Source organism: Hippoglossus hippoglossus, chromosome 10 (genome assembly GCF_009819705.1).
Source record: "Hippoglossus hippoglossus isolate fHipHip1 chromosome 10, fHipHip1.pri, whole genome shotgun sequence".
In the NCBI taxonomy this organism is placed as follows: Eukaryota; Metazoa; Chordata; class Actinopteri; order Pleuronectiformes; family Pleuronectidae; genus Hippoglossus; species Hippoglossus hippoglossus.
In genome coordinates this window covers 15,368,701-15,394,884 of record NC_047160.1, presented here as the reverse complement: position 1 = coordinate 15,394,884, position 26,184 = coordinate 15,368,701, and the positions used below count along the sequence as shown (strand labels likewise).

Genomic DNA, 26,184 nt, shown 5'->3' with positions numbered 1-26,184 from the left:
CATGTTGGTTTGTGTACTATGTTTTATTATTTCCATAGTTACTAAACTAAACAAAGCCCAATGGAAGTAAAGGGAAGAACTGTCAAATCAAATATTTGCACATTTGTTTGGTTAAAAAATGGTCTCATCTACCAAGCATTTCAATCAATCAATCGTGTTTTATATGTTTAGCCCATATTCACAAATCACAGTTTGTCTCATAGCAAGGTGCGTCATCCTCCGCCCTTAACCCTCAGCAAGAGTAAAGAAAACTCCCCAAAAGATTCTATTAACAGGGAACAAAAACATAGAAATAACAATATTTACAGCATTCATTAGAAAAATGCATTAGTCTAACATAACTGGAGAGGTGTATCCATATTTTCAGTATTTATACAAAAGGAAATTCTGACAGAGATGAAGGGAGCAGTCATGACAGCTGTAATGTGTAGTAAAGTTATTGTCTATAATAGTAGTTTAAGTGTGTGGGTATATATTTTAGCAGTCTAGTTGTAATCATCATAATCCACAATCAGCTGCCACCATGATCCACGATCCATGATTCCGACTGGGTTTGCATAACAGTTGCTGTGAGATTAACCTCTGATTTGAACTATATCTACAACATTTTTATATGTATAGAACTAAATAGTTATTCTAATATACTCGAATTTACATTTGCTCAATTCATTAGGTCCATTTAAAAGATTTCACAGCTTCCAGATTTACTCAGTCACTATCACTTTAAGTTTCTCAGAGTGAAATACTGATGGAGGCAGGAAGACACGACTACACATGCTGGGTTTCAAAGCTGCCTTATTGCACACGATTCACAGGGATGATCCTCATCCGTCAGCTGTGGTCATGTTAAAGACCACACGTGTGTGAGATTACGGATTCTAAACACACGTCACTATAAGATAAATGCCAGGTTTGTTGTGTCCACACTGATATCGTCTGTACTGATCCTATATGTCTCTATCATGATTGTTTATCTATCATGTCTGCAAAGGCTGTGTAGGTATTCCAGACTGTGCCTGTGAGAGAGAAACAGGGGGGGGGGGGGGGGGGGGGGGGGAGCAGAGAAAGACAGGGAGCACTGTAGTCATGAATGTGGCTGCGTAACCCCATGGTGCTTATTGATATTCTGTTTGCATCGGCCTTCAGCTCAGCCTGCAGGAGAACACAGACCCTCCTCTCTCTCTCTCTCGGCCTCGCTTATATTTTGGGGAAAAAAATGACTCCTCAGAGAGACGATGTTGAAAAAAATGTGTAATAATGAAAATTGTGGGTGGTGGAAGGATTTATGTGAATTGGGATTGTGGGGTTCATGGTGAATTTGGGCAGATATAAATAAATAAAGGGAAATTCTGCCGTAACTGGCAACATAATACATAGTAGGAGACAAGAAGATAAGCAGGAATACAGGAACAGATGAGGAGGGAAGAGCAAAATTGTGTATCGATGCAGCTCAACATGGAGACGGAGACACACAGACAGACTCACACAGACAGTGCTTTTCATCTGTGAACCTCGGGGCCTCAGGGTTGAAGACGGCCAGCGCTGTGATGATGGAGATGTCACTCAGCGGTGCGATGGCACAGCCAATCGGTTGACACTCTCCGGCCCCATGTTAATTGTCCGCTAATTGTGTGTCACATGGGGAAGTGTTGAACATGAAGCCGAGTAATTTGATCAAGGTGATATTATTAAGATATGATGACCAGGGCAGGGAGACTGAGTCAAGCAGTAGGACACACAATTACACACCCGACAGAGACGTGTGTGTGTGTTATGTTAATTTGCAGGAAAAATAATGCAAATTGCAAGTACATACTGTAAATACCACAGCACCATTTACATATTCAAATACACATGCGTACTATTATTTAGAAACATCAGCTAGAGCCAGTTTTTCTCCTTGGCATTCATCCTCAGTCACTCAGAGCCTGTTTCTCTGGAGTTTAAATGCCACAGCAGAGTGTATTTCTCTCCTTAACCAGCAGGAAAGCTGAGAAACGGCCAAACTAAACAAATGAAGTTAGACTTTAATCCACAGTTCTCAGAATCTGAGGTGGAGAGACAGAGGAGCTGAGCAGTGTACGGCCAAGTTTAAGACAAATGAAACATTTATTTCAGAGCCCTGGCAATGAGGATGCTGATGGCAGCCAGAGCAAAACAAACACACACACACACACACACACACACACACACACACACACACACAAACAGACACATGAGAATGTCAGTCCAAGAGAGAAAGTTTGAGCAAAGAAAGGATGGGAAAACCAAAAGGAAACCAACAAATTATTAATTATGTTCTCTGTATGTAATTCTATTGTTTAGCTCTCTCCATAGTTGAGGTCACATCTCGACATCTAATACTCCCTCCTCCTCCTCCTCCTCTTTTTCCTTCTCCCTCCTCCTCCTCCTCCTCTCCAGGAGGCGGAGGGGTGACAGATATGCTCCAAGGTTCACTTTGCTACCTGGAGACCGACAGCCTCCCTCAGCCAGCCAATCAGAGGCTATAATTCACAGCCTCCTGCTCTTCCATTGGTCCACCGCTCCCGGGAACTCATTCCACTATCAATGGCCATATCATTGTGTCGTCTGGCAGTGCTGAAGCCAATTATACTGCCCCCTCTCTTTGTTCAGATCTCTTTTCTCCAGCAGACCCCCTTCACGCATATAAGGGCACAGACCCACACACACCCACACAGACGCACAAACGCATACAAATCTCCCCCGACTCCCTAGAATGTCACAACAAGAGTCTGAAGGAGTCTGGGAATCAAGAAAACCTGAAACTCATAGTAATGAGACTTCACTTTGGATCCGTCTGCAATCCCTGCTATTACTGCAACTACAACAAACCCACATTCATATCAAAATAAATACGCAAAACCTAAATATATATATTTTTTACTATAGCCATAATCAAAGATAATTCTTATAATTGTCTCCAGTACAAATTTGATTTATAACAGCTTTTGTGCAGCTGCAACATTGAGAAAGAAGAATGATAATTTAATGTAGTGAAAGGATAAATAAGCCTGTAGACGAGGAAACAGTCGGCCTTCAACACCTGTTGTCTGCATCATGTTTCACACAAGCAGTGTGTGTATATGTTTATCATTTCAACACATAAGATAATATTCCTGTATTAAATATCAGTGATAAATAAATAGTAAATGCTATTGAAACACACTAATATTTGCTGATTAGCATTGGATAAGTAGTACAGGTCTGTGTCATATGAAACATCATTTGTTTTACAGGTACTTGATCAGAAGTGAAAGTGTTGGCAAAATGAATATGATGACCTGATCATGTCCGGATAATAATGAATCCTGATTGGAATATGAAAGTATTTTTTTTTGTCATGCTCATATTTCTAATTTCAGATCCATCAGAACATTTCACTAAAAACCACATGAGTCGATCTCATGAGGCAGCATTACATTTCCATTTCTCCCTCATCTGAACTAGAACGATTTATAACTGCGAGAATGGAAACAGCGAAGTTTAACAAAGTTAAAACAGATGGCACAACTGTTCTCCACCAGGCTTTATTCAAACTTCTCAAATGTGATGTGTGACAGCTGAAGAAAGCAGAACATGTTTACTTACCACCCTGATAATGGCTGGAAACACTGAAAAAGAAAAGATTAATGTGTTAAGAGTTGTGCAACATGTTGTAGTTGACATGAGCTCGATTCATTCTAAACTACAAGATGATTTCTATAACTGATGTGACAAATACGGGACCTCCTGATAGAAGCAACATGTGTGAGTAAACTGAGGATCTGTGTATGTGGGAGAGCAGGACTTGTAATAGACAAGTGGTGGGAAGTAACATAGTACATTTACTTTGTTAGTTTTACCTGTGTTTTACTTAAGTAGGTTTATTTACAACTACTTTTCACTTTTACTTCACTAGATTGTTATAATGCATTGTGTTACATGTCAGTATTGCTTTTTTTAAAGTAATCAATAACCATAGGGGACTTTCTTCCCTGAGCCAATCAGAGCCAGCGGGTAACATTAGACCCCGCCTCCTGCTGCAGCATCATCAATGTCTCATCCTCACATAACAGGACAAACTCTGTGATACTGAGTTCATGTCATGTCATGACTTCTTCCAGCTTCCTGTTGGCAACATGAACAGGATGTTTACACGCAGCCAACCGCGTGTCTCAGGAGTGTAACAGGAGTGTAAGCACCCGCTCAGACACGCCCACGTGAGAACACACCTATAGGCTACATCTACTCAAGGATGCAAATGAGCCAAACAAAGGAGGCAAACACAGCAGGCGTGAGTCCAGAACACACACACAGAACACACACACAGAAAACACACGCAGAACACACACACAGGACACACACACACGCAGGTCGTCTGTTCTCAGCGGCTCCTGCTGTAACGTCGGTGTGAACACAGGCCTCAGCTTTTGTTCTTCACCTAATCACTTCATCATGGCCGACATCTCCTCCCATATCGCCCCTCACTGTTTCAGTCCCTCAGCTCCCCGTCTTTTCCTCTGCTCTTCTATATGTTCCCTGTTTCGTTCATTCTCAAACACACTCACTTGCTTTAAATTGCAAATCTCACCCTCTGCTCCCAACTGTGTCAGTCACTGGAGCACGACGTCACGCCTCTTTAGCATTTCATTTAGAAGCTCCATGTTGGATGAAGGGAACTGTCGACTGGAGAAGGAAACATTGTGAGGAAGAAAGTTGTTTTAACTACTAATGACTGTCAAAGATTAATGGTCCAATATTGTAGTAAGTGAGATTCCCATGTCTCTTGATTACAAAGCAGATCAGGGTGCTCTATGAAAACTGTGAAAGGATCTAAAACACTCAATCCACAGAGAAAAACTCAAACACCATATTCACCATATTTACCATATTGCTGCCAGTACTTCTGTAACTTTGTGATGTCCCAGCTATACCATGAAAACACAATAAAAACTGATGGCTGTGTAGATTGAACTTTGTTTCATGTGAATATTTGGGTTGTATTGTTTCTGCCAGCATCATTTCTGATCTCTTTGCAGTTGCAATATCAAAATTTGATCAAAAGACAAATGTTCTCCGCTCCACAACACAACTAACTCTTGCAGGTCTGCTACACAAATGACTTCAGCAACATTTTTGTAGATAGCATATGGAACACACACACACACACACAGCTATGGGCCCTGTTGTTGTCTTTGATTAGGATCAGATGCTGCTTTCTGTTTTCAAACCGACAGGAAAAGCGACAGAGACACAAACAAAGCACACTTTGATTTGATTTTCTTTCGTGCCACGCCAGAATGATTGCAGCCCCATGGCCTACATGTGTGTGTGTTTTCCCACAGAAGGGTGATAAATGATGAAAGGAAGTCAGCGTTTTCCGGTTAAATTAACACGGAGCGGTTAATGAGGTGAAAGCTCAGATTCACTGCAGAGCCGAGGCCTTCGTTCACAGCGCACAGGAGAGCTGCTGGGAACCGGGCTCCTTATTCTCCAGGTGTTCCACATGAAACCACTTCCAAAAACAGAACTCGTTATTTTTCCCGAAGTAGTGCTAAATCAGAGAGGAGAAAACAGTAGAAGGGGCTCTGTTTAAAACGAGAGAAATGCAAAACACTGTGTATTCAGATGTTTGAATAGTTTTCAGAATCCTGCAAAAACATTGTATTCACATACAACAGGGTAACGAGGAAAACACGAGGTAAGTGCTTAAAGCTTTGGAATCAAACCGCCCAGCAGAGCTTATACTGAGGTACATTATCCATAAACTCCTTTTAGCTTTCACTGGTAGTTTCCTGTAAAGTTTCTTGGCCAATAAAACCCTGCACATGGAGTCTGGCTTGACTGATGTTTATCATCCTTGCTCATTAACACATACAAACAGGGGGGTTGGATGTGAACTTAGTTTTCAGGTAAAACCGTGTCCTGCTGAATGATAAAGGACACAAGTTTATTTCTTTCCAATTAAAATCAAAAGCAGAAGCAAACCGGTTGTTATGTGGTGACGTGTCCAACATGCCGCAGGGCTGTGTCCCTTACCTTTGTCTTTTGCTGGTGTGTGCTGACACAGATATGGATATCAAATCACAAAGGTTTCAGTCTGAACACACCGCGGCCTTCATCCTGACTGAAACTGTGAATTCACCTCAATGAAGACAGCTGAGTCCAAGAAAACCTCCAGCTTTTATGCCAGGTTTGCATCTGTGGTATGTGGCATGAGCCAGCAGGGCATTTCTGAGATGTATTTCCAGACAGAACAGGCCCGTGTGACTGGGCTGACCACTGCAGGGAGGAAACTGGGATCAGTGCAAGTCATGATTATTCATGTTATATGTTTGGAAACTTTTCCGAGTGTCAGCTGTGGTTCCAGGAGAAGGGGATGAGGGATCCAAGCTGGTGATTCTGCTGACGGTCAGACACAGATGAGCTTCCTCTGGGTGAGCTGGTAAAAAGGGAAATCCACATATTTCACATATTAAAGTTTACAGGTCCTGGGGAGCATCACTCAATACGTGCAGTGCCTGTTAAGTCTCAGGAGCTACTTCTGATAGAAAACTTTGTGTCCATCCTACCTGGTTTATCTGCAGTGAAGATTTTATTGTCATTTGTTTTATTACTATTCAAGTGTCTTGTATATTAGTTTGAATAATTAACACGCTTACTTTTTCATACACTGCATGTCGGCTATTTCAGAGGTCCGTTAAGCAATGGACACAATTGACGCCCTTTGTGGCGCCAGAGAGAGCTGCATGCAAATGTGGTTAGTAAAAATCTATTTTTATAATAAACCTTATTTATATGTAACTTATCAAAACAGGGTTACGAGGTGCTTTACAAAATGGAAAAAAATACACATAGCAATAGAGCATAGTTACAGAAATAACAGAGAAGAGTAGAAACAAGACTAAATAAAACATGAAAGGATTAAAATAGATGGTAAGATCAGAACAAGGAGAAAACACATGTAAAAAAATAAAAGGTTTTAACAGTGTGAATGTTGTTGTTCTCTTTTAAAGTCACAACATCTAAACGGGGCCACCAACACTGTGAAGATACAATGATCTACGCTCTGGCCCACCGAGTTAATTTTATTAACTTTAGACAATTTTATTACAAAACACATAAAACAAATAGAAACTGAGGCCAAACTATGATGTTGTTGTTGCTGGAATGTAGTTATCTGAGTTTCTATATGTTTATTTGTTAACAGACATTGAGGTGAAAGAGGAGGTGGTGAGAAGAGGAAGAACAGCAACATGAGGGTGTAAACAGAAAATGAGAAAAGAAGGGACACATGATGAAAAACAGAATAAAGGCATCAACTGTTCTCCATCTCTCAAACACACACACACACACACACACACACACACACACACACACACACACACACACACACACACACACACACACACACACACACACACACACACACACACACACACACACACAAAATTTCCTGGTGAGGGATCATGTTGTAAACAGGCAATCAATGCTGGAAAATGTCTGTGGAAACCCTTGAGCCATGGAAGTGGCTGGAAATTGTCTGTAAAAATAACTAATTCCTCTGTTTATTCATTCTTCTGCTGCCTTTTGGCCATAAAATGATGGTTTTCACAGAACGCAGCGGCTGTCTGGTATTTCACAGCACAACGTGTTTACATGAGAGAGAGAGAGGGGGGGAAGAAGAGAGAGAGAGAAGGAAATTCAGTAAATACATGAAAACGACTGAGCAGCCGTGTCTTCTCACTAACACACCTGCAACACCCACGTGACAACTAAAAAACGAGCAAATCATTCACTTTCTTGAGACATTTTTTAATAAGTTTTGTGTAGCAAACAGAACGACTATGTGCATTATTCTGTGTACATAGGGAAATCTCGGAGAAAACAATCAAATACATTAAAACAATCAACTGTAAAAATTCACATAGAAAACATTCTCTTAAAAAAGAATTTAGGAGCAAAAGGAATGACTCAAATTTAAAAAAGAAAAGAAGCAAAAAAATATTCCAGTGATGTTGTGATATCCTTTTCATTTTCTCTCTCTGGTTTAAGCTAAGGCATATTTTGTACTTAAGAGCGGGTGCATGGTCTATGGGGTTTTGCACCCAATTATAATCAGTGTTACTGTATGAGACTAAAGCACGAGATCAGAACAAAGATTTCTCCTCCTCCTGTTCTTAAAGAAGCTCATTTATTTGTACATGTTAAGTGCCAGTTCCTCCAGACATTCAAATATATATGGAAATGTCATGTTATCACTTGGGGTGTTGCGATTTTTAAAAATTCCTAAAATTCGGAAACTTCTGCAGCTATCGAGCTTTTCCTCGGCAACACCACGCACTGATCTCGAGTCAGCGGGTTGATAATAGATCACCTATGTCAGCCCAGTGGTTTTTACGTCCTGAGGTTGGCTGGGCGAGAGAGTGCACGCCACACTATTGTGTTTGCATAGATATAAATGTTGTGTGGAGCAGCTGACATCACCTCTCAGGATTCCTGTCAGATATTACACCGCCACATCATGGCAACATGTCTGCTGCCGCCTGCTGAATACCAATGGAAGCAAGGCCAGACATTCAGCAACTTCTGCTGCAGTTCAGTGGGAGGGGAGGAGGGTGAACGCATACACACACACACACACGCACACGCACACACAACTGAACACATACTTGTCTCAGCAGTTTTTGGGCAGTTTTCCAGTGTGCTATATCCTCAGCAGAACGACCACAAAGCTGTTTGTGAAACCTAACATTTCTGACAGCATGGTCGGTACCGTACAGTAATTACAGATGGCAACACACACGCGCACTCTAGCCTACATGCACAAACACAGACACTTGTAGGGAGTCGATTGTACACACAAGGCTAAATATAGGCGGCTTATACTTCTGACACACACACACACATACACGTTCTCATTCTCATACACGAACACACAGGCACGCAAACTCCTCAGACTGGGTTTTGTACGGAAACACCCTTTTTAAAGTTTTTTTGGTTTAAGTGACTGTGAAAGAACTTTCTCCCCTAACTTTACTTCACCGTGTAGGATTTATGAGAACATTAACGTTCATGGATGAAAAGTTTTCTTTACTGTTGTGTGCATTTGTGGCAACACATCTAAGACATGTTTATGTAAATTAATCCTCAACATCCCAACTCATACATGCAGACAAAACGAAAACTCACCCAGGTGACGACTACTGTCTGACTGGTCCACACACCACCGCAGTGCAAGCTGTGACTGGACAAAACCAGGAAGGGAATTGACAAGACTGGATTTCTATTGGTTGGCACTTTTTCATCAACAATACAGGAAAAATGATTAACATTTTCAAACAGTAACGTACAGTATATAAGACAGATGTAACACAGTTTGTTGTATGTAAAAAAAAAAAATTATAAATCAAAAAGCGCAACCTGCTTGTGGCTGAAACATCCAGAGAAAACTATGAAGCACCTGCAGGATATTGCCAAATTCCAGACGTTCCCAATCTTAATTTGGAATTTGGAAATAACCACAACACAATGGGTGGATCCCTCCTGAGTTAAGTCTTTGGAATTTCTCAAGATGCCCTTTGATGAACGACAGGTGAAGTGAAAGAAGCAGAAATACGGAGGAAGGGAAACAGAAAAAAAAATACATAAACAGATATGTGCACATGCTGAAAAAAGCAAATTAATATTATCATGACAATGGCAAAGATCGAAAGGTTGATGAGGGACATCCAAGATCTGAGGTGAGAGCCCCGCCCTCATCCTCTGCCTCTCTCCGTCCTCACAGAAGACACAGACAGCGCTACCCATAAAGATGCTCCTGTTAAGACAAAGGTCAGAAAAACACAGGCCTTTTTTCCCCCCTGTAAAATAATCTCAGATCGATGTTGGCCCGTTGGAATGCCTCCGAAATATATCTTTGTCTGTATATCACCCTCTCAGTGAGTAAAAACATTCTGCATGTGTTGTCTAATTAGAGCGAGTGGGAGCAGCCTCCAGTAACTCCTCTAGCGACTCGGCTCCTTCTTGTTTAGGCTCCTCTTTCTCCTCGTTCTTGCTCTTCTTTGCCGTCACTTTACTGAACGAAGGCTTGTCCTCCTGCATCAGCTCTTTGGCCAGGATGTTGGTCACTGCATTACCAGCTCGTCGGTGGTTGGCTAAGGAAGAGAAAGACAGAGTGAGACAAACAAAATAGGACATGACGATAAGTTACAGAAATAGTTCATCACGACAAATCCATACAGGTATGTCAACGCATGCCATAAAGTGACATATCTGATGCACGTGCAAAAAAGACTTGCTTGCTTTAGGCTTGTCGGTTAAACATACAGCATCACCACTTCAATATGTTAACACACACGAGGCTGCGAACACACTGTGAGCAAGTGTGAGTCTCTGAGGATATTATAAGCTGGTTTCAGACATGCACTGAACTCTGGGAGATCTCCTGAAATGATCTGGAGGGGCCGTATGCGGACATTCTCCAGAGTTTTTCCTGCCAGGCACCTAGTAAAAACTCTGGATAAATGTCTGAGTGACCCCATGTGAGAATACAGCAGGATATTGCCTGGAGGATTCACCCCAAGCAAGTGGGCACACAAAGAGTACAAATGTGTCAGGATGAAAAAGAGGTGTCATACAACAAGGATGTCCACCTGGAATTTAGATGCAAGACTTTTGGTCAAATGTGTTTATAATTTAACATAAAAACACAAATGACGTGGTCGTGTATGTGCGTGAATCAGATTGATATGTGGGGCAATTCACTGCTATAGTCAGATTAGACCTACGTATGAGCTTGACGAAGAGATTAGGAAAAGAGGAACGAAACAAATGGAGTAAGAAAAGTAGGACTGGAGATAGTGAGTGTGTTAAAGTAAGCTGAAACACCATGAGGAGTTGGATGATTCATTCTGTGGGAGGATTAAAGATGCAGCGATGAATGAAAATGAGACAAACATAGATGGAGAGACGGAGGGAGAGGAGGAATGAGCCGTGAGGAATGACAGGAATAAGTAGTGGGATAGATCACAGGGGAACAGTGGATGTGGTGAAGAGAGATTAGAGATGCACAGGGATGTAATAAGAGAGAAAGAGAGACAGAGACCGAGAGAGAGAGACAGCGAGAGAGAGAAACAGTGCGATGGATTATGCCCTGAAGATGCTGTCGTTTTTATTCGTCTACCTGCTCACTGTTCCATCCTCTTCCGCCACACACACACAAGCTTTTACCTCTCTTTCCCTCACTCTACCCTTTACCACTCTTATCATCCTGCTGTGTGGGAGGACAGCTGTGCGGCAGCGGCCATTTTGAATTATATAGGTCAGTGGGAGATTGTGTTTGTGTGTTTGCTGTTATTTTAAGAGCTCCTCACTCCTCAAGCAGAAGATGCTCTGAATTAAATGTTAAAAAAAGTTTAGTATCATTAACACAGAAAAAAATCAACATCACAATGCAATCCAAAAGAAATACACATGCAAATGAACCATGGGAGCAGACGTGTCGCATGGTTCTGATGGACGACAAAAAACAACACACACATAACACACATAGCCCAACACACAGTTACCGAGCAGGTCTCCAGAATGAGCTGTGACAAAGACACAATTGAGTCTGGGGAGAGAGAGGAGAAGGAGGATCATGTTCACAGTTGACTTGTCTCGGTTCTATGTGAGGCTCAGCTGGACTGATCAGCTGGGGTGTCAAACTATCACCTCCAACTCTTTCCTCTGAGAGACAGAGAGACGCAGATTTCTCCCCATCGTCAACACCAACACTTGGGAACGCTTTCTCTCTTTCTCAGTCTCCTCTCACATGCGTCCACATCTATTTCCGTCCCGTTCCAAAGCTCCTCTCCCTCACTCATAAACTTATTAATTAGAAATTATGCAATTGACCCAAAAACAGAGAGAGAGAGAGAGAGAGAGCGCAAGTATGTGTGTGTGCCAGCGTGGGTGTTGCTCTACATGTATTTGCGCTGTGCCGAGCGCGTCCTAAAAAAAACCAACCCTGCAGAGAAAAGCTCTTCAAAAGGCTGTCAACCCAGCTCCTCTCCTCTCACATCCCTCTCCTCTGTCTCTCGAGGGAGAAGACATGGAGGAGGATAAGAGTCAGGATCAGAGGGTTGTTGTGTTGGAAGCAGCATGGGAAAAAGTTTAGACAGAAACCTGCAGATTAACGTCATGACAGGAAAATGTCTTTCTATATTTAAATATATAGTTAAAATACAGGAACTCAAACAGCCTCAGGAGCAGATACATGACGTAACAAACAGCTCCGAAAGTATGAACAGGCAGTTTGTTACATTGGTAACACATGAGTGAAAGAAAAAAATAAAAAACTATTATGTTCTGTACTTGTATCCTATTATTATACTATAAACAGTTTATCTATGTGCAGCACTTTCTCTATCACACATCAACTACACACTGTCGGTACAGCAATCAGGGGGCAATATGGGGTTCAGTGTCTTGCCCAAGGACACCTTGGAGGAGCCAGGGATCGAACCACCAACTTTCTGGTTAGTGGCCGACCCACTTTACCTTTACCTGCCCTTGGAGAGTGTGACCTAAGTCTAAGACCAGTAATTTGTAATATTTATAAATGGGTCAATTGTGATATATACTTACATTTTTCCTTCAAGTAATAAAAGGCACCCAAAATCAACCAAGACACTTGAGTTTCTAGTGTTACTCAAAACAGAAGTTAATATGGCATCTGCTGGATGTAGTAAGAAAAATATAGACCATAAGCAGAATCATCTTTGAAGGAATGACTCCAGCATTCTGGCTCCACTGGAAATTTGGTGGCATAACCTTTAAACTTTCAGAAGTGATTGACGCAATAAATTATCCCAGTTTTAATTATTTAGAGGGGCCCTAGACCAAATTTTGTGTGGCTCTGGAAGGAGCTATTTAAAGCCTAAGAACATAACCATGATGATGAGACGTAAGATCCATTGTTGAAAGGCTGTTTTGGGGTCTGTTTACTGGCGTGTGTAAGAGTGAATGAGTGAGTTTGCAGGCCGAGAGTCGATCAGGGGCACAAAGAGTGTAGTTAAAATATCATCTGTAACAAATTACACACCAGGGGACTGCATAATGACTGCCTGCTGACGGAAAGAACGCTTTGTTGTTACAGTATACGTGCGCTGCCCTTAAGAGGGGAAAACACAGAAACAAGGAGCAGCGTGAGGAGGGAATTAGCAGACGAGCAAGAGTAGAGCTGTTTGTGATGAGAAGACAAGATTGTTGCTTCGATGCTGAAGAATACAGAGAATGCTCAGCTCTGCTTTGATCACGGATTATAACAGATACCTAATGACAGTGAAATCAGCATGGTGTGACGTGTGTATGACGAGGAAGCAGCCGTCTTCACACTCCGCAGCAGTCACGTGGTGGTGACAGTGCCTCCACTAGAAGATGGTGTGTCTGCAGATGGAGGCTAGATCTTCATCTGTGTCTCCGGCTAAGCGGAGACTCATATCGCCCTCTTCAGGCTACACCGGGGAACACACTGCTGCTGCTCTGCACTAGAGGACTGTGGGAAAGAGTGACGTCATCTAACACCACTAGAGGCTTGTGTCTCTGGGTAAATACTGATGGGCAAGAATACATTTCACAGTATGTCACTGAATGTGCTAAACTGGCACATATACGTGGTCTGATGGTCTGAATGATCTCTGTGAGGGTTAAGAAGAGGAAGCACAGGACAACAAATCTTCTTCATGAATGGTTTGATTGATGAGTGCTCTCCTATTGGTCTGAATTAGCTCTGTTGTGTGTGCGCACGCAAGTGTGTGTGTGTGTGTGTGTGTGTGTGTGTGTGTGTGTGTGTGTGTGTGTGTGTGTGTGTGTGGACATCTGTGAAAGCACAGATCTTTGTAGGGGTCTTTTTCTTTTTTTGTAAGAGCAGACTGTCTGCAGAGGCAGCGTGTGCCTCTATTGTTGCTAACCCCTTTATCTCCCCCACCCTTTCCTTTGACTACTGCTTTGTCAACTTGTTGCTACTGTGATTGGTTGTTTGAGCGAGGGTCAAGACCCAGCAGATGTGTCTATAGTGAGCGTTTAGACACGTCATTCCTTCACTTCAATTGCTTTTAGAACACAAACGCATGAATTAGCCAAATGTAGCCAAGCTGACAAGTCTGGATTCATACAAAAGGACATGAAGAGACATTGAGATCAGAATCTAAAGCAAAAAATATGCAAGGTTGTCTGTCCTCTGGAACGTAATATGCGTGTTGGCATGTGTATTGGTATGCAAACGTCATCCATGTTTGTCTTTGTATTGGCATGTGGGCATCTGTGTGTGTGTGTCTGTGTAGGGGGGGCTAGACAGACGGTGGGTAGACAGCTGAGGATCCCCCGTGCCGTCTATTTATTCTATACAACCAGCACAAAAACACACACAGTGAACTGAGGTGCAGGTCAAAGGTGGGAGCCTCTGCAGCCTCGTGACTTTTGCATTCAGTCACACTGCTGTGACACAATGAGCATGACAACACACTCAGTGAGCCCTCAGTCGGCTTTTAACAGCAAGTTGGTGACGTCTGCAGTCGCCACAGCTGTGACGGGACGAAGACAAAGAGGAGGGACACACTTCGTGTAATGAAGGCCATTACATGCACAATGGCAATCAAAAGCCCCACAGGGGAAAAAAGTTAAATAAAACAATGTATGTGATTAAATAGAAAATGTTGCTTGTGTTTTGAAGGCACAGTCATAAATATATTAGCAGTAATCATGCAAATATCTGATCATAGTGCATTTGTGTAACTTTATTTCTTCTGTCATTTATGCGATTCAAAATCCAGACACCCATTAACTTTCAACAAACTTTATACATAACGTATCATATAATATAATAAAATGTAATGTCAGATGTTAAGGCACCTAGAATGACTCAGGGAGTGAGTTTCAATGTAACATACTATGAGTAAGGTTATTAATGTATATAATTAGTTATTTGCAGCAAATTGAAAATGCAGGTTTAAAAAGGCTTTTTAAGACCCAGATTATAAGCATTAGTATGTATAAGGTAAACTTTCACCTAATATTACTAACCACTAATATTATTCCCAATTAATACTTCACTTAGCTTAAATGCAAACCGAATTAGCTTATGACATGCATTCAAAAAATGAATAAATGAATAAACCAGCCCGGCACTAGTACCTGTTTTTCATGTGCAGGGGAATTATGTTGGAATATCAGGAAGCCGACACTTCTGTTTTAACAAATGACTTCATTTTGATTTAATAGGTTATTTTCCTTGTTTGCCTCCACTTATGTTTATTTATAAATCATTCAATTGGATGAACCTGTGTTTTGTGTTTGTAGTGCCATTATGTGACACCTGATCTATAAGAGTTTAAATAAATTGTGTTTTAACTGCATGGAAATGTAATAAGAACGAGGAACAATGAGCAACTGGTTTAACTGGCTTTAGTGCTGGTGACATTATCCCTTACAATCATTGGAGGGCAAGATGAGAAACCTATATTACCAAAAACTATATTACTATATTACCAGCTTCAAATGTTTTCATGTATAGAAAAGCAATGTAAATCTTTTCCATAAAATGGTAAGAACATTAATCACCTTTAACCACAGCTGTGTTATTGTACTGTGTTATGTACTTATACAACAGAGGTGGGGGAACGTCTGACGTCCGGGCCACAAACAGCCCACATGACTTAAATAGTAGAACATTTCCTTCAGGTTGGTCCCTTCTGTCTGTTTGTCTTTCAGGTCACAGTCATGGTGAATGTAACTTAGTTGTTAAGTGTCATAGCTGACAAACATCATGGTGACGGCACATAACTAATAGTAGATGTGGGATGTTATGTTTTACAAGGGAGGGAGAAACCAGTGTGCCAAGTTTACGAGGAAGCTATCGCAGTGATGAAAAGGGGAAACCTTGAGTGTCATTACAAGGACAAACGCTGATTAAAGTTAATTATCTTCGGCAGTTTGGTGCCAAACAAGTACCTTTTACAAGACTGCTTGTTTATATTCTGAAAGAGACAATTGTGCAGTTTTGTGGTGAGTAAGCTAGTTAAGTAGTGAAGAAGCTGAAACCTAATTCAGAAGGCGAATTTGTGAAGGAGCCTCACTGTCGCTGTAAAGCTGCTGCAACATACAAAGTGAAATTGTTTAGAGTTGCAGAGCAAATAACTGTGGGCAGTTCTGATGCAGTCACTGATGCAGTTCTAGTCATTGCATTAGGTCATGGTGTGTTCATTTCAACAATTGTAATGGCCCTTGTGAGTAAAAAGATTCCCCAGCTCTGCTATAAAACAAGCACAGAACAAATTAACGGTAACTTTTCTCCAGATCTAATTCTCTTTAGCCACATTTTATAGATGTTCTACACATTATGAGGCAAACACTACAAATACTCTCCCTGTGTACATGAGCTGGATAGAGCAGTGGTTTCCAGCCTGCTGACTGAGGCTGCCTGTCGCCGCACTGGTGCATGATATGTATCAATTGATCCAAAGTCAGGATGTGCCTCCTCCTACTTTGGCTTTACTTAATTGAGACTCAAACAAACATGCACAGTCACAAGCACGAAGACACCATCCTATTGTGTGGGTGAAAGACTTGAAGCCCTTCCTGGCTGGAAGAAGCAGAGCTGGCAACTCTAAAAGGAATGGCCTTTAAACATTAGAGAAGAAAATATAAACTTCTAACACATCTGAGATTGCCCCAAAAAATCCCAGCGTGGTTTCACAAGCTTCTAATGAGCCAAGGAAAACACTAAACTTGGGTAAAAGAAAAACAGGGATGAAAAGGCTGTGGAGGAGAGCAGACTGGAGGAGGTAGTGAGCAGAAATGTGATACATACGGCCACTTTCCTACCACAGACCAGTATGCGTAGGGAGGAAGGCTCGCGCGCCCTTTCTCTGTCTCACACACACACATGTTCAGGTATTTCCTGTTAGGAGTGTGAGGTGGCCAAACAGTATTATGGGTGACTGACTGAGCCCTCAAATGGGCCCCATTCTTAGTCATAGAGGTCTCCTTCCTCTGCTCCCTCCTCTTGCTGTTGTCTGACTCAGTTTAGTGGTGACGAGTCTGAGCCTTTTGTACTAACAACTGTTAACTGCAATAATTTCTCAGTGTGGCAGAAGCTCTGTTTTACGGTAATGGAAAATTACAAAAGATAGAAAACAAGCTAGAGGGACAGAAAGAAAGCAAGAAACAGAGCAAGAGAGAAAGCAGGCAAGAGAAAGATCCTTTAGTTATTCCACTCTGGATCACCGCTTCACATCTGGCTTCTATTGACGGAGGGATTGGGTTGCACACACTCTTCCCCAACCTCTCTTATGTGTGAATATGCAACCCACACACATGTGTGTTAATACACACACATACAAAGTCTCTCTCGCTCTGAGTTAATGGCTATGGGAATCTTTCCCACTCACATGGTTCCACACGAGTTCCCTAACACCAGGAATCATGTTCCATACATCCCAACAGCTCACTTGACCTCATTTTCATCTGCTTGGTCATATCTACTAAATGTGGCTTTTTTTTTTTTTTTAAACTAAAAGGGGAGAGAGAAAAACTGTCTAGTCTCCAATAAACGCAGCTGGATTTAGCAGAGGAAGTAACAGATTAATGGCCTATCTCTATGAGCTGACAAACTGAATTACGTTGCCTGAATGAAAATCAATACAGGCTGGGGATGAGATGAGGAGTATGTTCTGAAAACCTTTTAATACACAGATAAAATAGAAAGTTAAATTACTGTGATTCAACAGATTCTAGAATCATTTTATAGTGAGCTGTGGATTCAAACCTTTCGAGAAAACGATGTGAAACAAGTTTGAATTACTTTCATACTCAGGGTATGTGCACAGGTGATTTCCAGTTTTTCACATCACACTTGTGTAAGTTGTATATCGGACCATGATTGCCTTCTTACTATGTCTTACTAACTATGAAATAGTTTCTCTAATGAAGAAAAACACTGCAGTAGTATTGATGTAGCCTTGAGGTCAAACTCTCTCCTTCACCATAAGATGAATTAAAAACATGGACTCAGACTCATAGCTTCAAACTTTCAAATGAAGTATCAATAATAAAAAGAGATTTTTGAGAGGAGGGGGACTTCATATGAAATATGTGTTGTCTCACTCAGTGATCTCACTTCCTTCAACTTTCTTCCCACACTGGTTTACCCTCCTTGGCTCAACATTCATATTTCTCTTATATGTTCCTATTTTGCGACCACACCCTCATCAGTCGCTCCCCTTCTTAGTATCTTGCTGCCCACACTAACCCTTGGCACCCTCCCCTCTTCTTTTTTTGTTATACCAGCTCCTCGTAGAATTGGATTTGAGGCATGCTAACCGTGGTCAGCGAATACCTACCACATCTCACAGTCTCTGAGCCATGAAACATGTGGAACAGAGACAGGAAAACAAACATATCTGCTGCTGTGCATTGACAGAAATATAGAGACAGCGAGGAAGAGGAAGAAATTGGTCTCATATGGTACATGTGTTTCAGGATTGTACACATGCCATAAATGTGCATAAAGAATTGAAATCTGTAAATCAAGTGAGACATGACACTTTGAAACATCCACATGTTTCGTGGGGATCTACAGTTCTGCTTGTGTATGTGTACCTGCTTGCCGGGGTCCTCTCTTTCTCTTGAAAGCAGCACCGGACTGCAGCGCCTCCAACAGGCCATCCATGATACCAGTTTCATCACCCTCTGTAAACAGCAACAAAACATGAAATCAGGAATGCATCATCAACCACAGGAGTAATCAACACAAACCAACACGCACACTACCTTCTCTGAAATACACACACATTTTCTATCCCTCCCACACAGCAGTGATTGGTGTTTGTTTTTTTTAAATCCTCCACACATATCTAGCAGACACACCAACACACATGCAGGCAGGAGGTCATTTACCAGCCACGTGGCCACTTGAGCAAATGAGCTATATTAACCCAGATAGGCAGTGACCTAGCTCAGCTAGCGTCACTGCTAGGGGGCTAAACACAAACACACCCTTATTGGAAAGACGCACACACAAAGACTATACCTGCACATAAACATTAAAATACTATAGAATAAGATTGTAGCTTACAGATGAAAGGCTCCTTATATCTCAGTGGGTGTGCAAGTACAGTTTGTATGGGTGGCCTTGTTGTTTGTGTGTTTGTTTACATCAATATTCTCTGCACAGCTTCAGTGGCTGGTGGCCTTAAATTAGGAGTGGGGGCCAAACCAAGAGAGGGGGGTACTCCATGGTAATGCTGCTGTGTGAGTGTTGCCATGCTTGTTTTGTGGGCAAGATTCAGTGGCACAGCTCAGCGCTCAGGCAGATGGTTTTAATTATTTCTATTTGAAGCTGAAACAGACCGAGGGGGCAGTGGGGCTGGGGGGTTAAAGGTTTATGTCGTCGCCTCCCAACCCCCAAACACAAATACACACATACACACACACACTGTTTAATCCTGCAGTAAGCCATGAAGCAGATGGCCAGTGGTCTCGCCTGTCACGTCAGAGAAAGTCTCTCAGACATTCACAGAGCCCTTGCACAGCTCACATACACCCCTCAATGTCCACGTCCTGGAACTGCATACACACTTTAAATTGATGTAGGCCACGTTTTCCGCCTTCTGGGGAAACACATCTGGCACATTTCCTCTTACACTAATCACATGGTTGGCTTAAACCACGAGTGGAAGCACAGAGACACACAAACCTATTTGTGAAAATGTACTGTAGGCAGTAGAGGGACCACACAATGACCTGGCTGTGCATAAAACAGACTTCTTGTTGACCGGCTGAACTCCCGACTAAAACTAGAAAGTCCTGGGGCCTTTGTACTCTCCAACCTTATGCAGTTCTATTTTGTTTTTATGAGACTGTGGCCGAGGGCAACAGTATTCGATGAAAACATTTATGAGTGTTCTTACATCAAAGAAAAGTTTTACAGAATTTGGTTTGTTAGCACTTAGTAACAGTTTAAAAGTAATGGTGAGGGGGGCACTTGTTAAATCACATGATTTTTCTGTGGACTTGACATTTAAACAATGGTATATTATTGACAATTTATACAAAATCAGGTTTGAACTGGCTTCACTCAGTGCAACAATGCAACACACACACACACCGTGATACAAACAGCAAGGTTTTGCCTGAAGGAAGACAGAACATAAGGCAAATGAATTAGTGTAATAGCATTAGATCATGAGCTGTTGAAGATGTCTCTGCGGAGCCAATCTATGGCACACACACCGAACGCACATGCGCACACACATACACACGCACACAGGGGAGGGTAGAATGTTGTGTGGAGCAATAGCACCCCTAATGGTTGTTCACACAGTAGCAGATGAGGACATGGATAAAGAAATGACAGAGAAGAGAGGTGGAGCAACAACATAAATAAAATAGAAACAAAATAATGGAATAAAAACAGAGGAAAAGATAAAGCATATGAGAAGGAAAGACAGAGTTCAAATGAGTCTTGGGGCAGATTTTGCATCTCTCTAATGTGACAGGATTGTGCCTCTCCTACAGTCAGCGGGGGTGAGACATCAGGCCATCCTGGCTCATCCCATGTGATTCCCTCTCTCACCATGTGCCTTTCTCCTCTCCTCCTCTTAACCTTCTTTTCTGAGAGATGACAACACAGTCTAATCCCCAAAAGAGCATCTGCTGACCTACTCTCCTCCCTCCCTTTACCCTCCCCCCTCACTACCACCTCGCTTGCTTTCTGAGTGGAGCACAAGCACTCCTGGTGGCCATTCCCATACTAGCAGCTGCATGGGTGTGTAAATCACACATGCACACACCCCCACATTCAGAGGAAAAGACAGCCTCAGACAATCTTTTACAGACAGTACTGACACCTAGCTGTGGAAATAAGGAATAGTTGGTTTCCAAACAGCTTTGGCACATGTCCAAAGATAAAATATATAACAAACAAGAAAGGATTTTTTCATTACAGTGGTAAGAAATAGTCATCAGATCAAATTAGAGCAAAGATTTTACTTTAACCACAGATGGTGAATGTGGACCTTTGGGTGTGGCATCTGCCAGTCTCACACACTGAATCACGAATCCTCCGTGTTACCAAGAGCCACACAATGTGAGTAAAAGCTCTTATTAAAAACAATCTCAAGTTATAAATCTATGACGTATAACAGAAGGACTGTTTGTTCCCAATAACCATCATCACATTCTCTCACACATGTGAGGCCCTGCTGAGTGGAGCGTCTCTGCGTCCGTCTGACTCACACAGGAATGACAGGGCCACAAACTGCAAACACACACTGACCTTGCAGGGTTTAGCCAACAACTGGGACATTATGTTTACTCATTCTAAGAGTTCATGAGATAGCAAGGGTATGTGAGTGGATAAGTGGGAGCCAGGGAACCAGTGAAGATTTTCAGCATGCGAGAGACTGGCTGCTGAAAACAACCATTGTGTAAAAGGTTATAAACAAATACGGAACAAAGAACAGGTGTGTGTAGGGCAGATTTGCATGTGGGTGTTGAATGACTCGAGGCAACAGGGGCAGTCAAATATACCACCTGTATGTAAATGATCCCACGAATCCACACGCACACACACATCTTTGAAGCACTATTATGTTCCATTCGAACATGCCTCTAGGGAATAAACATGAAATTTGACTATCTTACTTTCTATCAGAAACTGTCTACCCCGACACTGAGGCTAAATATTCCAAGTGGGTTGCTGTGTCTTTAAGTGCCCTTTAAATGAACGGCTGACAGAGTGGGAGGGAAAGGGGAAAAAAACAAGAGGGAGTGATGGAACAAAAGTAAGAAAGAGAGGAGAGGAGAAGCCAGCTGGAACATGGAGAAGTAGGAGAAAGGCCAGAAAGACTTTTATTAAAAAGGGATTCAAAAAACACACGCACTTTGGCCAACTCAACATTTCTCTAACACAAACCCTGACTGAGAAACAGACACGGGGGCTCTAGCAAATTTTGACTGTGGAGTCCCAGGAGAATCTGAGTGGAGCCACAGAAAAGAGGAATGTACTGAAACTAGGTCAGAGTCAGAGAAAAGGGGGAAAAAGTGCCTGAGCATAAATGTCTGCGAGGGAGGATTTGAGTTTTAACTGTGTGTATACAGGGATGAGTGTGCGATAACGTGTGTCTGTTACACAGGACAATGTACCGCAAGCGTTTTACAAAGTACAACAGCATCTCATAGAGGGGAAGAAACGTGTTTTTGGGTGATAAAGAGATTTAGCCATCCTTTCAGTTCTCTTTAATGGAGGCAAATCCCTTTTTTCGACAGAGGAGTGAAAAGAGGTCAAGCAGTTGCTTGCGTACCCTTCGTTTGCCTCCTCCTCACTTTATGTGGAGTTTCCTTGTCATGTGTTTACTTCAAAACAAGGATCATCAACATTAGATTAACTCCGGTCTATAAATACTGATGGGTTGCTCTTTCACACACGCACACACACACAAATATTCCATAAAAGTGTGGACTCTGACTGCCCCCAACTGGAGTCTGAGGGAAATACAAAATGAAAAGACGTGGAGTGAGTTGCTCTGTCTTTCAGTCACATATGCAGGTAAAGACATATGATCCAGAAATCGTGACCTGTGTTGAAGTCGGGGAGCTTGTTCCTTTTCTGTTTCTCCTCCTTCTCCTTCTCCGCTTTTTCCCGAGCCAGCTTGGCCTTCCTTATCTTCTCCTCAGCCTCCCTCCTCTTCTGATTCTCCTTCACTGCTTGCTGTCGGGGAGAGTAATTGAGAAGGAGAAAATATACATGATGTTAAATGGATCTGTTGGATGTTTTCGTATGTTAACAAAACTTAAATCCACTTCAGTGGATGGCAGTTATCCATAATAACTGGTAAAACACGTTACTTCCAGAGGGAGACCTCCCAATGGCACATTTACAGCTGATGTATAAACTGACAATATAATGGAGTCACTCCCTTTCATTATTGTGTCAATACAAACAGGTGCACCGGCTCCTGTTTTATCCCATCCGGGTTTGACATTATCTTTCATTGACTTTTTCTTCCCCAACTCCATGTGTGTGAGCCTTTGTACTGTATGCATAACAATGTTTTTGAGTGTGGTCAGGAAACACTGAAAACCACACCACCCCCATTTTGAATGATATGAGACTTTGTTTATTCACATGAAAAACATTCACGCACCTGGAACATGTTCTTAAAGGTGTTGAGTTCCCCGAAGAATTCCTCAGCAGACATTTTTCTCGGGTCAAAGACAAAATAGTCTCCCATGTCAGTATATTGCTTCTCCATATTCTTATGCATCAGATCCAGCTTCTCATATTGCTCATGGGCAATGACCACAAAACTGTGGAGACACTGTGTTAAGGAACACGGAACCATTATCTCTGCCTGTTAATTAAGAGGGCATAAAAATGGTATCTTATGATGTATTGGAATTGTAAATGAACACATTCTATTAAATTTGGAACAGAATAAGAGGATATAGACATCTTTTCCGCAAACTGGTCCTTGTCATTTTGTGGAGGAGGGAAGGTCTCCAGATCCTTCTCCAGGTTCTTGATCTGACGGCCCATCTGTTCTATGCTCCTCTGAATCGTCTCTCCAGAAACTGTTGGGGACAGGAGGGAAATGTTAATGTCCACACAGATGGACATAGTATATGCTTTTTTCATTTGAATAAAAGTCCTGCTGTGAATAATATGTATATGTATGATCCATATGAGTGTAAACTCTAGTCATAGTGAATGATACTGTGGGGAAATGAACATATAGAGGTCAGTTAGATGACCCATGTACCTCTGCTGGCCTTTTCCACATGGATGAGATCATCTGTAAAGCCCATGATATCAGGATAGTGCTCCTGGCACACATCGGCGAGGAAATGGAGCAGTGTCTGCTTCAGATCAGCTGATTTGGTGTCACGCAGCTGATTGGAAGAGGGATCGATTAAAAAGGGTAGACTGGGATGTCAATCAATCAAAAGTTATTCAATGTCTGCACGTATGTGCGGTCAGTGTGTTACACTTTCCATATGTGCTAAATATGCTTAAAATTCCAGCATTTATGCACTGTTCATCTGAGTGTCTCTTGTCTATTCTACATTAAATACATGTAATACGGTATAAACCTTTGTTACTGAAGACATTTAAACTATCACAGCAGGTAGCAAAGTACAGGTGTAAATAATGACATTAAATACTGTCTCATTTGATCGTTATTGCTGGCAGGAAGATGTGGGCCTTTCTTTCTGTGACAAGTCAAAATGTCTGCTATAGATTTCTTGTTGCTACACAAAGTTTAGCCGTTTTCAGACATGAACTCCGGAAAATATCAGGACAACTGGAAAGTCTGGACTTTGCCTTTCACATATGGAGAAAGCAGCAGGAGATTCTTCGGGTCGGACATTCAGAACAACAGGAAAATCTCCAGAGGATTCAGGTGAGAAACCCTAACCCTCACATTTAGCCCCTCTGGACAATTTCAGGAGGATATCAGGAGTTCATGTCTGGATAGCATCAGTGTACTAATGAAGGGACTATGGTGTCACCTGTACCTGTGTATATGTATATGTATATGTATATTTGTGATATTACATACCTAGATACTATTGAAAAGGCGACGGGGAAAACCCTACATGTTATTGTCTACATACACATCTTCCATTAGATCTCCCCTGACCACTTGCTATAAAACTGAATCATATGGCATGTCCACACTTGACCTCAGGAAATGACACAACAGGTAAGAGTAAAGTGGCTGGTTTTCACTTTGTGTGTATGTAGATTGGCTACACCTCCTATTACCTTGCACAGGTATGAGATGGAGAAGCCGAATGCCTTTCCATTGCGAGAGCCAGAGTTCATGTAGTTCCCAAGGAGGAGGATAATCTCTAGCAACGTGGAGAAGTTCTTGCTCTGCCTGAGCTCCTCGCACGCTGCCGTCACAGACACCACATCCGGCTTGATGTTGTTCAGCTGCTCCTCAAACTGCAGCTTGAACAGGATGGCCTGGAGTCGTGGCATCAGTTTCTTCACAGAGGACATCTGCAGAGAGTGAGGGGGGGGGCTTCATCCATTACTCACACCTTCCACAGTTGAACAAAGCAGTCTGTGTTCAACAGGCAGTGTTTTAATATAGCGACAACTGCATGACTATCTCACTCGCTCAGCATTTTTCATGCCTCATTTGTCATCACACTGATTTCCTCGCTGCTTTGGGGCAATTCACATTCAAGTCAGCTGGCAATTCAAATAATAGCTATTAAACTTGCCGTTTGTTTGTGTGTGCTTTAGGTTTGTGTGTCTCATCTCACCACTACTCCAAACTGTTCAGCCTCAGCCAAGTCATCGTATTCATCCTTCATCTCTCCCAGGACACTCAGCTGTTCTGGTGCTGGCAGCTGCTTGACCAGGTTCTACATGGTAATAACAGAGAAAACACACAAGATTAACTGGATAGGGAGAAACTTCTCATTGAAAAGAAACATTGGGTCTTACAACACAGACATATTGGTCACACAGTGCAAAGTGATTTAGTGTTTGCATTAGCCACTTTTCTAAACTCTTCAGCAATTATCCTAATATTGAAACATGCTTTATGTCCAATACACAAATTAATGGAAATAAATACTGTGAATGAAGCTACTTATTCATCTAAATGATCAGTACCACAACCAGATTTCTGCAATGGTGATGGTCACTACTCATGATATACTATTCTGCTTATTTACTTTGTGTACAGACTCTGGAGCAGATCTGAGCTCAGTACCTGAACCAGGGACTCTGTTAGGATCTTCTCATTGACCTCCAGGACGGCATCCTTGATCTGTTCATAGGGGAGACGGAACGATCCCAGGAAAATGGCTGCAAGCATACGAAATTAAAAGAACATATTTAAATCCAACTGTAATTTAGTTGAGCGTGCTTTAGAATTTACTTTTCAGTGAAGGAGTTAATTCAATGTACTTGATACTCCCATGAAATTGGTATGGGGGTATCAAATGTCAAAGTGTGGACTTACAGAGGTTCTGTGACGTCTTGGCGTCAATAATCTTGAGCTCCTTCACCTTCTTCTTGTGCAGCTGCGTCTTCTCGTCACCACCATCCTGCTCCTTTTTGGCTGGAGAGGTGGACAGAGAAATGGGAGGGGAGGTCTTTCTTAGAAATTACATATATAC

General features: G+C 42.0%; 1 protein-coding gene across 3 annotated transcripts in view; it reads right to left on the bottom strand.

Moving 5' to 3' along the window:
• Positions 1 to 5,158: 5,158 nt before the first annotated feature.
• Positions 5,159 to 26,184, bottom strand: part of LOC117769157 (protein diaphanous homolog 1) — a 94,450-nt gene continuing 73,424 nt past the window's right edge. For 2 of the 3 annotated variants that reach the window (XM_034597854.1, XM_034597855.1), the window contains 10 exons: positions 26,028 to 26,126; positions 25,776 to 25,870; positions 25,321 to 25,422; positions 24,812 to 25,051; positions 23,805 to 23,934; positions 23,492 to 23,616; positions 23,190 to 23,354; positions 22,621 to 22,753; positions 18,643 to 18,732; positions 8,263 to 10,157 (listed from right to left, as the gene is read on the bottom strand). In XM_034597854.1, coding sequence (XP_034453745.1) covers positions 9,970 to 10,157; positions 18,643 to 18,732; positions 22,621 to 22,753; positions 23,190 to 23,354; positions 23,492 to 23,616; positions 23,805 to 23,934; positions 24,812 to 25,051; positions 25,321 to 25,422; positions 25,776 to 25,870; positions 26,028 to 26,126 — 1,367 coding nt within the window. In that variant the 3' untranslated portion in view covers positions 8,263 to 9,969. Of the gene's footprint in view, positions 5,175 to 8,262; positions 10,158 to 18,642; positions 18,733 to 22,620; positions 22,754 to 23,189; positions 23,355 to 23,491; positions 23,617 to 23,804; positions 23,935 to 24,811; positions 25,052 to 25,320; positions 25,423 to 25,775; positions 25,871 to 26,027; positions 26,127 to 26,184 lie in introns of those variants that run through there. The other variant, XR_004615162.1, reaches the window with a different exon arrangement.